The sequence below is a fragment of the Pelobates fuscus genome, chromosome 3 (genome assembly GCF_036172605.1).
Source record: "Pelobates fuscus isolate aPelFus1 chromosome 3, aPelFus1.pri, whole genome shotgun sequence".
NCBI lineage: Eukaryota > Metazoa > Chordata > Amphibia > Anura > Pelobatidae > Pelobates > Pelobates fuscus.
In genome coordinates, this window is record NC_086319.1 from 344,542,609 (window position 1) to 344,557,274 (window position 14,666).

The 14,666-nt window shown below is 46.5% G+C and overlaps 1 protein-coding gene across 1 annotated transcript in view; it reads right to left on the reverse strand.

Moving 5' to 3' along the window:
* The window catches only part of LRRC49 (leucine rich repeat containing 49), a 128,807-nt gene extending 114,571 nt beyond the window's left edge, over positions 1-14,236 (reverse strand). The window contains exons 1-3 of the mRNA XM_063449127.1: positions 14,021-14,236; positions 2,608-2,670; positions 1,761-1,848 (exon numbers count right to left, since the gene is read on the reverse strand). Coding sequence (XP_063305197.1) covers positions 1,761-1,848; positions 2,608-2,670; positions 14,021-14,062 — 193 coding nt within the window. The 5' untranslated portion in view covers positions 14,063-14,236. The remainder of the gene's footprint in view (positions 1-1,760; positions 1,849-2,607; positions 2,671-14,020) is intronic.
* Between the last annotated feature and the right edge of the window lie 430 nt (positions 14,237-14,666).

A 14,666-nucleotide genomic window follows, 5' to 3' on the forward strand; every position in this document is an offset into this window, starting at 1 on the left:
AGTGGTGGGCTTAACACAATATGGCAATATGGTGTAACCAAATATCCATATTTGTTTGCTAAGATAGGTGATTTTAAAAAGCCTTGTAAAATTTTAAATTGTACTTTTTTTTTGTATGTGTGCTGTTCCCTAATCAGTATTTTCCAAATGATATTAGGTGTAGAAAATAGGTGGCTTGCCAGCTGCTGAACTTCATATATACATATGACTGTGTGGCAGCATTTCACCGAATGCAATTTCATTAACGCTATTGCAAAGCTAGATATCGTCATGTTATCTTTGACTTCACTGTACAGAATCGGAAGACGTCTCAACAACTTTACCCTCACTAAGCATATTGGAGGAAAATAAACATTTACCGGTATTCTCTTTCAACACACTGTAGCTAAGTTTAGCCATGTAGCAAAACAATTAGTTATAGCAAACATATATATATCTCCAATGTTTGTTTAGAAACACAATGAGAAATTATTTCAGCCCGCTGTAGTGGTTATGATGGCCCAATTCCCCCAGTAATCAGGCAAACAGTTTAGCAATGGTTTGCCCTCTTACAGGGTCTCGCCAGGCCCCTGGTCAGCTCTGAAGAAAGATTTTCAAGCTGCAGAGGCCGGATGCTGAACCTAGTGGGCATTCATTGGCTGAGAGCAGCAGCTAACCACTCTCAGACAATTAACGCATTTCTGTAAATGGAAAGTTGCACATAACTGACAGTAGCCACCACAGAATTCTTGTTCCAGGCTGGTGAAAACAGCCCAGTGATGCTGCCAGAGATGGAGGTACACGTCTAGCAACGCTGCTTTACATGTGCAGCGTTTCGTAGTAAAACGATGTACATACAGATTCCAGGCACCATGGCCGCTTGAAATCACTGACGAGGTCTTGTTGCCTGCAGTAACCTATTAATTTTATATATATATATATATATATATAGATTTATTTGTTCTTTTTAGAAAATTCCACTTTTTTATTTATTTTTTCAAAAGTGAATTTTTTTTAGCAATAAGTCATCAATGACATCAACAAGCATAATAATTCAATGTTAATGCCTCCGAGTAGAGTGACTCTGTGCAGCAATGGATGCAATAAAATAGCGACATTTGTGGTTAGATTAATTCAGTTATCCCAGTAAGGGGATTTGCTTTCAGGTAGATGGGTGACAAAGCCAAAGGTTTTGGTCGGATTATAGGGAGTGGTAGCTAGAATGTAAGAATATGCAATGGACAATAATCCTCCTGAGAGAGGGTAATGCAAGAAGGAAAATAGAAGTAAGAAGATGGAGGAGAAATAAGAGAGAAGAGGGGAAGAGAACAAAAAAAAGGGATAGAGGCGTGGGGAGTCAGTCATCGAGTTATTTGCCTCTCTGAGAGGGGCAAAGATAAGGATAGGAAAGGGCCCTTCTCAAAATAAGAAGATATAAGAACAACAAGAGGACATAGTCCTAAATTAGGTTTAAAAATAATACCAGGAAGTATTACTTTACTGAGAGGGTAGTGGATGCATGGAATAGCCTTCCAGCTGAAGTGGTAGAGGTTAACACAGTAAAGGAGTTTATGCATGCGTGGGATAGGCATAAGGCTATCCTAACTATAAGATAAGGCCAGGGACTAATGAAAGTATTTAGAAAACTGGGCAGACTAGATGGGCCGAATGGTTCTTATCTGCCGTCACATTCTATGTTTCTATGTTTAATTGAATATCTGATGACAGTTGTCCTTTAAATCTGTGAATAAAAATGTTCTCATAGACAAATTATGCAGTACCTTGCCTTCCCCCACTGCTCCTTTCTACATCGTGTTGAGTGGTACGGCTGTTAACGGAGGAGGATTCTTTGCTTAATCTGAATTCATACTGCAAAACAAATAAAAATAAAATACATTACACCTAGACAGAAAGATGTTAAAATATTTCTTGTTTTATAGTATTTTCACCTAAGCTTTTGCTCTTAAATCAGATATGTTTATAGTGAAGCCCCTCATTCACTTCTATGTAGGGAGCAACCAGTTGGATGAGAGCAGCAATTTCTGAACATGCACCCAATCCTTCTCTATGACTCCAGGCATTATAACCACTCCATTGAGATCAAGGGGTTATGATGCCTATTGTCCCTTTAATGAAAAGTCTAAAGAGATATGTTTCACAAAAAAAACAAAAAAAAAACAATAATCTATCTGTATAAAACTGTAATGCATGTATTATGTTTATGAACAAATACTTCATCAACTTGCTAGAATTTAATCACAGGTGACACTTGCAGGGACTAACTCTAGCTTTTATAGTGTCCTGGTGTTGTTGTGATGGTAACCAACTAAAAAGCATACTATTTTCAGACTTGCGTCCAAGTTGTGAACTAGGAAGAGTTAACATGTAGATGCTAAATGCAGAAATGAACCATTTATATCTAGCACTGAAATGTAGCCATTCTGTGGCTAAAGATACATTTTGTAGTGAACACTTCCACAAATGATAGGGGCAAAAGTATGAGCATATTAAATAGACAAGCTTTTGAAGTTTTGAAACGGTCTAAAAAAAAAAAACTGGTAAAGGAATACACCAGGCTGTTAAGTTATGCATATCTGCTCATAATAATTCCTTCTAATTTACATTTACCTGTTTGTTTTTTTCGGCTACTGGTGAGGTCTGCAAAACTAAATGAAGTCCACAGTTGTTTACCTGAAGAAAGAGTTAAATATATTAATTTAAAACAAGGAACAAATTACTGAATATAAAAGTAAAACACACATAAAACAAGTATATACTTTGCAAATTATTTTGCCACAATTTTCTACTATAAGCAAGCGCCCGAAAGGTTAATCCACCTTCAGCACTCTCAGCAAATCATTGTCTCTCAAAGTCGGATGGCTAACGTAGAAGTTAGATAATACATCTCCGTGACACAGTAACACAAATATTGTGAAAATAATGCTAACTACCTACAAAAAGATAATCTCTTACCATAAACTTTCACAAACCCACACCTAGAACATATACAAAAAAAATAAAATTGTTCGTAAATGCTTTTTTATAAATTTTTTACTTGTTCCCCAATGTTTTGATTACATATAGTAACCTTTTTCTTTTCTCTTACCTGCTCTGTAGGTAACCCATGAATTAACCTTTTTGCTTTTTTTTCTCCTTTTTCTTTTATTGTTATTTAAGATTTTGTATATTGCTCTACAAATGTTAAAATTAGATTTATGGAACACCCTCTTGAAATTGTTTAGAAAATATTTTTAGAGATATGGATAGGTATATGTTCTGTACATATTAAAGGAACACTGTAGTCACCAAAACAACTTAAAGGGACACTCCAGGCACCCAGACCACTTCTGCTCATTGGAGTGGTCTGGGTGCCAACTCCCACTACCCTTAACCCTGCAAGTGTAATTATTGCAGTTTTTCATAAACTGCAATATTTACATTGCAGGGTTAACTCCACCTCTAGTGGCTGTCTATTAGACAGCCACTAGAGGTCACTTCCTGGGTTCTAGCACAGGTTTCCTGTGCTAGAGCGTCGCTGGACATCCTCACGCTGTGTGAGGACCTCCAGCGTCGCTCAAAACCCCATAGGAAAGCATTGAAATGATTTTTCAATGCTTTCCTATGGGGAGACGTAATGCGCATGCGCGGCATTTCCGCGCATGCGCATTAGGTCTCCTCGGCCGGTGAGCGAGATTAGTCTCGCCCACCGGCCGACGTAATCATTAGGAGGAGCATCGCTGAGGCGGAGACAGCGGCGAGGGACATCGCCGCTGTCCCAGGTAAGTGACTGAAGGGGTTTTCACCCCTTCAGTAACCGGGGATTGGGGGGTGGGAGGGAGAGGGACCCTCCAGTGCCAGAAAAAACGGATCGTTTTTCTGGCACTGGAGTTTCCCTTTAAGTTTAATGTAGCAGTTTTGGTGTAAAGATCACGCCCCTACAGTCTCACTGCTCAATTCTCTGCCATTTAGGAGTTAAATCACTTTGGTTATGCACCCTATTCACACCTGCCTGCAAGTGACTTGCACAGCCTTCCTAAACACTTGTAAAGAGTCCTCCAATGTTTACACTTCCTGTATGGCAAATTCTGTTTAATTTAGATTTTCTTATCACCTGCTCTGTTATTAGCTTGCTAGCCCCTGCTGGAGCCTCCTGTATGTAATTAAATTCAATTTACAGAGCAGGAGATAAAACCTTTTTATGTTAAAGGAACACTACAGGGTCTGCACTACAAACATGTATTTCTGACCCTATGGTGTTAAAACTACCAGTTAGGTGGCTTGTCCTGCACTTGCCCCCTTAGGAAGGGTTACAACTTACCTTATTTCCAGCTCTCCACAGGTCTGCAGGCGCTGGTCTCGTCCTTGATCTGCCCATTTGGCTGACATCAGGGGTCAAGTCCTGGGTAAAAAAGTGCAGGAACTCACCCAAGATCCACTCCCCGCCCCCCCCCCCCCCCCCTCACCCCCCAAAAAATGATACGCTTGTATGCAGGGGCTGAGTAAGGGCACGGGGCTGAAGAGGGGGACAGGAGCTGAGGAAGAGGGACAGGAGCTTAGGAGGGGGAGGGGGGGCATGGGCTGAGGAAGGGGACATGGGATGAGGTAAGGGATAGGGGCTGAGGAAAGGGACAGGAGCGGAGGAAAGGGACAGGAGCGGAGGAAAGGGACAGGAGCGGAGGAAAGGGACAGGAGCGGAGGAAAGGGACAGGAACTGAGGGGCTGAGGAAAGGGACAGGAACTGAGGGGCTGAGGAAAGGGACAGGAACTGAGGAAAGAGACAGGAACTGAGGAAAGGGACAGGAACTGAGGGGCTGAGGAGGGGGACAGGGGCTGACGAAGGGGGCATGGGCTGAGGAAGAGGGACAGGGGCTGAGGAAGAGGGACAGGGGCTGAGGAAGAGGGACAGGGGCTGAGGAAGAGGGACAGGGGCTGAGGAAGAGGGACAGGGGCTGAGGAAGAGGGACAGGGGCTGAGGAAGAGGGACAGGGGCTGAGGAAGAGGGACAGGGGCTGAGGAAGAGGGACGGGGGCTGAGGAAGAGGGACGGGGGCTGAGGAAGTGGGACGGGGGCTGAGGAAGAGGGACGGGGGCTGAGGAAGAGGGACAGGGGCTGAAGAAGAGGGACAGGGGCTGAGGAAGAGGGACAGGGGCTGAGGAAGAGGGACAGGGGCTGAAGAAGAGGGACAGGGGCTGAAGAAGAGGGACAGGGGCTGAAGAAGATGGACAGGGGCTGAAGAAGATGGACAGGGGCTGAAGAAGATGGACAGGGGCTGAGGCAGAGGGGCAGGGGCTGAGGAAGGGGACAGGGACTGAGGAGGGGGACAGGGGCTGATGCTCATATGCAGGGGCTGAGTAAGCGCACGGGGCTGAGTAAGGTGGACAGGGGCTGAGTAAGGTGGACAGGGGCTGAGGAGGGGGACAGGGGCTAAGTAAAGTGACAGTGCAGTGGAAAAAGGGACAGGAGCTTAGGAGGAGGGGGGGCATGGGCTGAGGAAGGGGCCATGGGCTGAGGAAAGGGACAGGGGCTGAGGAGGGGGACAGGGGCTGAGGAGGGGGACAGAGGCTGAGGAGGGGGGGACAGGGACTGAGGAGGGGGACAGGGACTGAGTAAGGGGATAGGGCTTGAGGAGGGGGACAGGGACTGGGGAAAGGGACTAAGGAGGGAGACAGGGACCAAGGAGGGGGGACAGGGACTGAGGTGAGAGACAGGGAGTGAGGAGGGGGGACAGGGACTGAGGAGGGGGGACAGGGACTGAGGAGGGGGACAGGGACTGAGGAGGGGGACAGGGACTGAGGAGGGGGACAGGGACTGAGGAGGGGGACAGGGACTGAGGAGGGGGACAGGGACTGAGGAGGGGGGGGCAGGGACGGAGGAGGGGGGGGCAGGGACTGAGGAGGGGGGGGCAGGGACTGAGGAGGGGGGGGCAGGGACTGAGGAGGGGGGGGCAGGGACTGAGGAGGGGGGGCAGGGACTGAGGAGGGGGGGCAGGGACTGAGGAGGGGGACAGGGACTGAGGAGGGGGACAGGGACTGAGGAGGGGGGACAGGGACTGAGGAGGGGGGACAGGGACTGAGGAGGGGGGACAGGGACTGAGGAGGGGGGGACAGGGACTGAGGAGGGGGGGGACAGGGACTGAGGAGGGGGGGACAGGGACTGAGGAGAGGGGGACAGGGACTGAGGAGAGGGGGACAGGGACTGAGGAGAGGGGGACAGGGACTGAGGAGGGAGGACAGGGACTGAGGAGGGGGACAGGGCCTCAGGAGGGGGACAGGGCCTCAGGAGGGGGACAGGGCCTCAGGAGGGGGACAGGGCCTTAGGAGGGGGACAGGGCCTGAGGAGGGAGACAGGAACTGGGGAAAGGGACAAAAAAAAAAAACCTAAAGTGCCTTCCCCCCTCCCTGAGGCTTACCTTGGGCCAGGAGGGATGGGACAGGATCTGGAACCTGCAGCCTGCAGTCAGTAGAGTAAGCCGGCCTCTCCTGATGATGTCAGGAGGAGGGGGCGTGACTTCCTCTGCTCCCTAGCGGTCCTGTGAGAAGAGCAGAGAAAGTCACGCCCCCTCCTACTGACATCATCAGGAGAGGCCGGACGGCTCCACAGGGGCTGAGGAAGAGGGACAGGGGCTGAGGAAGAGGGACAGGGGCTGAAGAAGAGGGACAGGGGCTGAAGAAGATGGACAGGGGCTGAAGAAGATGGACAGGGGCTGAGGCAGAGGGGAAGGGGCTGAGGAAGGGGACAGGGACTGAGGAGGGGGACAGGGGCTGATGCTCATATGCAGGGGCTGAGTAAGCGCACGGGGCTGAGTAAGGTGGACAGGGGCTGAGTAAGGTGGACAGGGGCTGAGTAAGGTGGACAGGGGCTAAGTAAAGTGACAGTGCAGTGGAAAAAGGGACAGGAGCTTAGGAGGAGGGGGGGCATGGGCTGAGGAAGGGGCCATGGGCTGAGGAAAGGGACAGGGGCTGAGGAGGGGGACAGGGGCTGAGGAGGGGGACAGAGGCTGAGGAGGGGGGGACAGGGACTGAGGAGGGGGACAGGGACTGAGTAAGGGGATAGGGCTTGAGGAGGGGGACAGGGACTGGGGAAAGGGACTAAGGAGGGAGACAGGGACCAAGGAGGGGGGACAGGGACTGAGGTGAGAGACAGGGAGTGAGGAGGGGGGACAGGGACTGAGGAGGGGGGACAGGGACTGAGGAGGGGGGACAGGGACTGAGGAGGGGGGACAGGGACTGAGGAGGGGGACAGGGACTGAGGAGGGGGACAGGGACTGAGGAGGGGGGGCAGGGACTGAGGAGGGGGGGGCAGGGACTGAGGAGGGGGGGCAGGGACTGAGGAGGGGGGCAGGGACTGAGGAGGGGGGGCAGGGACTGAGGAGAGGGGGACAGGGACTGAGGAGAGGGGGACAGGGCCTCAGGAGGGGGACAGGGCCTCAGGAGGGGGACAGGGCCTCAGGAGGGGGACAGGGCCTTAGGAGGGGGACAGGGCCTGAGGAGGGAGACAGGGACTGGGGAAAGGGACAAAAAAAAAAACCTAAAGTGCCTTCCCCCCTCCCTGAGGCTTACCTTGGGCCAGGAGGGATGGGACAGGATCTGGAACCTGCAGCCTGCAGTCAGTAGAGTAAGCCGGCCTCTCCTGATGATGTCAGGAGGAGGGGGCGTGACTTCCTCTGCTCCCTAGCGGTCCTGTGAGAAGAGCAGAGAAAGTCACGCCCCCTCCTACTGACATCATCAGGAGAGGCCGGACGACTCCACTGACTGCAGGGGGAGAGGTGAGTTTAAAAATCCGAGTCCCCAGTCAGAGGCAGGGGATTCGGATTTGTGCTCCCCCTGCTCTGGCAGCCGCTTGTGTCAGCCCTGGGTCCTGCAGGATTAGTAATGGGAACGGCGTTCCTGCTGTGGGAAAAGTGCAGGAACGCCGTTCCCACGCGTTCCTGCAGGACTCGAGCCCTGGCTGACATCATTGGAATTGATCATCTCAGCCAATCCAATGCTTTCCTACAGGGAAAGCAATGGATTGGCTGAGATAGTCAAAGGGGCGGGGCAGGGGTGGGAGTTGACGTTGCACTGACCAATTAGCATCCCCTCATAGAGATGCATTGAATCAATGCATCTCCATTCAGAGCATAGAGATGCTGAACTTCAGTGCACTGCCCCAGGAAGCACCTCCACTGCCCATCTGAGGAGTGGCCACTGGAAGTGCCCCTAGGTTTTAATGTAAACACTGCCTTTTCTGTGAAAAGACAGTGTTTACTGCAAAAAAAGCCTGCAGGGACTGAATATACTCACCAGAACAACTACATTAATCAGTTGTAGTTGTTCTGGTGACTATAGTGTCCCTTTAAGTTACATCTGATTGAAAGTGAAACCAGTTTTTTTTTTCATGCAGGCTGTGTCAGAGCCAGGGAAGGAGTGGCAATGACCACATCAACAGCTCCACCACACTTCCCTCCTTGTGAGTTACACAGCATCCCTACACATTTCCTGTAAAGAGATCCAATGTTTAATTTCCTTTATTGCACAGTCTGTTTAATTTAGAATTTATCATCTACTATTCTGTTAATATACTTCAGCATCCAGCAGGAGCAGTTCAGTTTCTAGAGCAGAACATACAAACATCTAAAGTAAGTAAACATCTGATTGAAAATGAAACCACTTTTTAGCGTACCGCGATTTAACTCCTAAATGGCAGTGAATTAAGCAGTGAAACTTCAGAGGCATGATCTATACACCAAAACTGCTTCATTAAGCTAGAGTTGTTGTGACTATAGTTTTCCTGAAAGGTTTTTGTACATGTGTGGTCCTTGTTTGAAAGTTTTTTTTTATCAACACATTTAAGATATTTTTGTTCCCACTCCTCTTTTCTTGGACTACATTTAGTCCACTTTTGTTTCCTTCTTGCACCTTTTTGTTCCTCTCTCTTTTCTTAAAAAGGATTGTTTCAACAATAGTTTTTCATTTAAAAAAAATGAAATAAAAATAGGGGGTTTAGTTTTTCCCCCAATGTTTCACTATTACACAAGGGTTGCTATAGGCATGTACTGGCAGTGATGTGTACGGAAGCAATGTAAATATTGACAAGTAAAGATGAATATGGAAACTGGAAAATACACTCCATTGGGTAGGTGAGAACTCCCCATTTTGTGTCAAAGGTGGAATAAAACACAGATGGATTTGGATTGAGAGAAATGAAACAAATTGACCTTGTACATACTTTTGATTTTTGTTATTCTACTATTCTGAAGTGTTCCTAAATTTAAAGGAACACTATAGGCACCACACCAATTCATCTCAGTAAAGTGGTCTGGCTGCCATTTCCCAAATGTTTCTACAGAAACAGCAATGTTTACAGGGCAGTGTTTAATAGCCTCTAGTGGCTGTCACTCTGACAGCCACTAGGTGCTTCCACAGAAATAGCCAAGTGAAACTCGGCTACTTCAATGAGATGGTCCATAGAGACAGTGTTTTGCCACGCATACACACTAACATCCCAATACTTCCTCATGGGAAAGCATTGGGTCAGCTGAAATAGCCTACATCCGGGGTAGGCAACCTTTGGCACTCCAGATGTTGTGGACTACATCAACCATAATGCTCTTACACTTAATAATGCTGGACTACACTGATGATCTCAAAAAGATGGAGCTTCACCACAGAGACCGGCAAAGCAAGGACTAAAAGGTAAGTTAAAATCAACCTTCCAACCCTCTCACGGAGTGGGAGGGGAGCACAGTACAGACAGATTAAAACCATATTGTCAGGAATCCATGTTGATAATGATATAGTGTTCCTTTACGTAGTATTCACTGCTGCACAAATTTGTATACGTTGGTTTCTAAACACTGGTGAGCATTATTCATTTTATCTTTTGTCCCATTATAAATTTTAAATTTCACGCTATCGGGATTCTTTCTCTGTTTGTTCCCTATACATGTTTTATTTATATACTGGGGGTTTCATTAATGTACTTGAAAAATTATGTAATTTGTAATTTTTTTTATTTAATACAATGTTGGTGTTTGTGTTCACTTCATAATTGTTGCGCTCCACAATTTTATATATTTTTTTTACTGTGGAAATGAAACAAGCAGCATCAGAGAAGCTAGGCTCAAAAGGGTTTGATGCAATCTAGGGAGATGGCATTTTAATACTTAATATCTTGATCCCTACAAAAAGCTATGACCTTTTAAAGGGAAACTGCTACTTCACAGGATGTTTTATATTGTGTTTACATATCACTATACTTAAGAAATGTGTTTTATTGAGGGGTGATAAATAAAACTAAATGTACAAATCCACACCTCTTTATTCTGTAAGCTTCTCCATCTTAGATTTCTGAAACTCATGGTTATAAGCACTGTCAATTGTATCTAGCAGCAGAGAAAAGGCATACAGAAAAAGGTAGAACTGAAACAATGTCTCTAATTCCCTCTTTGTCTGCAATGCGTGCCTTGGATGTGCCAGGACTGAACTAGATTTTATCATTTGCTAGATGTTTAATAAAAATGTAAAATAAAATGGAGCATCTGGATAAAAAAAAAAGGTTCACACAAGTTAGATGATATCCAATGTTTTATTCAGTTGTACAAATTACAGAGAATTGAAAACTTTGTTTTAAAGGAACACTGACACATAAAGCACTTCAGCTGAAGTACTTTGTGTGTCTGGAGTATGTCATATTTGTGACAGCTTATAAAAGTGCTGATAGCAATAGAAATCATAGCTGTCACTGAGACATGGAAAGAGGCAAATTGAAGCGGACAGGGTATTTTTCATATACCCTCAAAGGAAACACACAGAAAAAAAAAAAATGTTTAGTTTGTTGGTATACCTATTAAACCGTTAAAAAATTCTGTGGAGTGATCTTTACGTTGTTAATTTGTGACAACAATGGACAGAGCAACCAAGAAGCATAAGCACTGACAGTGATAGCCTTGATAGATTTTTTATTTTATTTATAACAAGAGAAATTTGATGTGCGTTGTCATAAAAAATTATAATAATACATTTTAGACTGGTGCCACATGGGTCACAATCCAAGAAAATTTTAATAAGTTTAGAAAATAATAAAATGACATAGCATATGCAGTGAAATATTATCGCTCTGATGTCATTTGTGCATTATTCTCCATAAGATCATGCAGTGCAGAAGCCCCTAATCTGAGAGTAGCACTAGAATATACATGTCCAGGGCTGCCCAAGATTAGTGGGAGTAAAGGCAGCCCCTTTCAGATAATACATTTGTGGGAGACAAAAACTGTGCAATTTAGAAAACGAGCTGAATTAACAGCAAATAGTAGCTTCAGTCTCGTGGTTGGAAATAATACAGGGAAAGAGGTACTTTTATTCATTTGTGGTGATCACACATCCAGAACATGCGAGGCAGCAAAGCTCCTTTTATACCATAAATACATTCCACTAGATCCATCAATCTGTTTTTTAATCTAACCCACATGATCCTTCAAAGGTCTCCATCCGTACAGTTATTACAAAATAACCAGACACCTACTATATACACAACAAGAAATACTCATTTAAGATGAATAAGCCAACAACTTTAATTCATGACATCTGAAACCACTTCCTGCTCTCGGCAGGAACATTGCAAAATGGTTTGCCCCATTACCAGGAAAGGGGGCCAAGATACTCCTGGCAACATAACCATTACAGAGGTCTGTAGTGGGCATAATGCTTGAAGCCGCCCTTTTACCATACTCTTCTATTATTATTATGTTATTATTTATATAGTGCCAACGAATTCCGCAGCGCTTTACAGTGGGTGGACGAACTAACATGTAGTTGTAACCAGACAAGTTGGACACACAGGAACAGAGGGGTTGAGGACCCTGCTCAATGAGCATACATGCTAGAGGGAGTGGGTGCCCTTGTTCTTCCTGTTGCCACCTAGCCAATGACATAGAACCTACCATTACTCCCATTCATTTAAAGCGGCACTGTCATGCCGAACTTACCTTTCCTCAATCTTTTCCTCTTCTCCCCATCTCTCAGGATCTGTTATTCTTTTCTTCCTGTCTTCTTTAGTTTTCTTTAAAATCATAAGACAAAGTAGGGACTCTTTGCCTTATGGAGGATTCCTCCGCTTGACCAGCTCTGACCAGCGGAGGAGCAAAGTGTGCTTCATTTCCGCTGGTCAGAGCAATTTTCCCATAATCCTTACCTTTCCTCTGTGTTCCCGCGATGCTTCCTGTCATTTTAGACTAAACTGACGAATTGCGTTCTAACTGAATGAGAACAGTATGTTCGTTTGTTTTAGAACGCAATTCGCCACTTTGTTCAGATCGGAATTTCATTCTATTCATTGCTGTGGCTGCATCTTGCAGCCGCTTAGTAGATAACTCCCTAATTCCCACGGTATTAGGGAGCTATCTACTAAAAGGCTGAAAGACCTAAATTGGTCATTCAGCCAAATTTACTAACACTAAGTAAAAATGACTTAGTATTAGTAAATAATATGCCCCTACTCGCTATACCGCGAGTAGGGGCATGTCTAGTAAGCAGTGAGCAGCCTGTGGCTGCTCACTGTAAAAAAAACTAAAAAAACATATTGGCCTCCACCCCTAAACGACGGATGGGGGCCCTAAAGTAAATTAAGGGGGGGAGACCTATTGTCCCCCCCCCCGGCCCCCACCCCTGAGCGGTGGGTGGGGGCCATAAAGATAATGAGGGGGGGGGACCTACTGTCCTCCCCCCGGCCCCCAACCCTGCGCGGTGGGTGGGGGCCATAAATTACCATGGGGGGGACCTACTGTCCTCCCCCCCCGGCCCCCAACCCTGGGCGGCGGGTGGGGGCCATAATGGTAATAAGGGGGGGGGACTTACTGTCCTCCCCCCCCCCAGCCCCCACCCCTGGGTGGCGGGTGGGGGCCATAATGGTAATGAGGGGGGGGACCTCACTGTTTAGTGGACATGCCCCTACTCGCAGTATAGCGAGTAGGGGCATTGGGGAGTCATATTGACCCCCATAGAGTGAGGGGGGTACCTGGGGGGCTTATGAAGTGGTGGGGAGCACAGCTCCCTGCCGCTTCTGTCTTTACATATTACAAGGAGGGAGCTGCACGCCGGTAGCTCCCTCCTTGTAATAAACCGAACAAACAAACGAACACTGATATTCGGTGTTTGTTTGTTAGTTTGATTTTTTCTATTCATTCATTCGTCTGTCTGATGAATGAATAGGTGAAATTCCCGTTCGCATGTCCAGGTGTTTCACTGGGCATGTGTGGGAATCTCACAGTCTGTCTAGTGTGGGCAGATGACGTGTCCCACAGGGACTTCACCTACCCACACAAAGATGGCGGCGCCCTGAATAAAGATCGGGGCAGAAGATAAAGAATAAAAAATAGGTAATGTGGGGGGCTTAGGGGCATTTGGGGGTGACTAAGGGGTCAATTGGATGTAGTGGAGGCAGGAGGGGGGTTAAAAAAAAAAACGTGATTCGGCATGACAGTGCCGCTTTAAAGACCTTTAAAAGAACACTCTAAGCGCACTGTAGTGGTTATAGTGCCCACTCCCCATTTCATGAAGTCAAACCGTTTTTGAACCGAAGACCCACCAGTCGTCGTTACCCTGCCTGCGCTACTATCGCCGGACGCTCCTAAGCAGAAGCATCCCTAAGTGCTCCTGAGCTAAATCCTGCAGTACGGAGCTCAGCTCATTGGCCATTATTATTATTATATTTATATAGCGCCGTCATATTCTGTAGAGCTGTACAATGGGTGGACTAACAGACATGTAACTGTAATCAGCTGACCCTCACTATAATGGAAGCCTAACTGCAAATTCTCTATCTAAATCTAATCCTAGCTGTAACCCTTAATTTAAAAGAACACTCCAAGCACCATAACCACTACATCTCCCTGCAGTAGTTATGGTGCCTGTACTGCCGAGGCTCCCCCCTTCCTGGGAACTGCCGTCTACAAAGAGCAGGTGTGGCAAGTGATAGCCATGGCTGTCTGTGGGGATGGGGAGAACAAGACGAGCACAGCACGGACACACACACTACTCACAGCACGGACACACACACTACTCACAGCATTGGACACCAGCCTCCCTCGGTACTTGCCGGGCAGCATGGCTCCCTGCACCTCCAATCCCCCACTGCCAGCTGTCAGAGCATCAAACCACACACAATGTAAAGATGGCTGGTCTAAGCGGAGCAGTCATGGTTCCCTGTTACCATGGCAACAACCCGGCCTCCGTGTCTGCCACCCTGCCTTGAACACACCGGGCTTGCCGGTCTCCTTGGTAACGGCCTGCAAAGGATGCTGGGGAGCCTCCCGCCGACCTGTGGACTTCACTTCCGGGTGTAGTAACCAGTGATGGCTGGCAGGGTGCTTTGTGCACAGTGACACCTGGCAAAGCATCCTGGGCTGTGTAGTTTTAAAACAGACGGAGAGTTCCTTCAGCTGGACCTGCTTTGTGATTCTGGAAATCTCTGGAAAACACAAAAAATAAAACATTATTTTATACAAAAATATATCATGTATTATACTATGTATAAAGTAATGTTTTATGGTGTTTTTTTTTTTTTTTATCTGTGTTTATTGATGTCCTGATTTTATGTTAGATTGTGTGGTTGTTATTTTTTTTTTTTTTTTTTTTTTACATATTATTTCGTATTCTTTTTTTTTCTATTCAGTTTTATTTTATTTAATTGTTCTCAGTTTGTGCATTTAT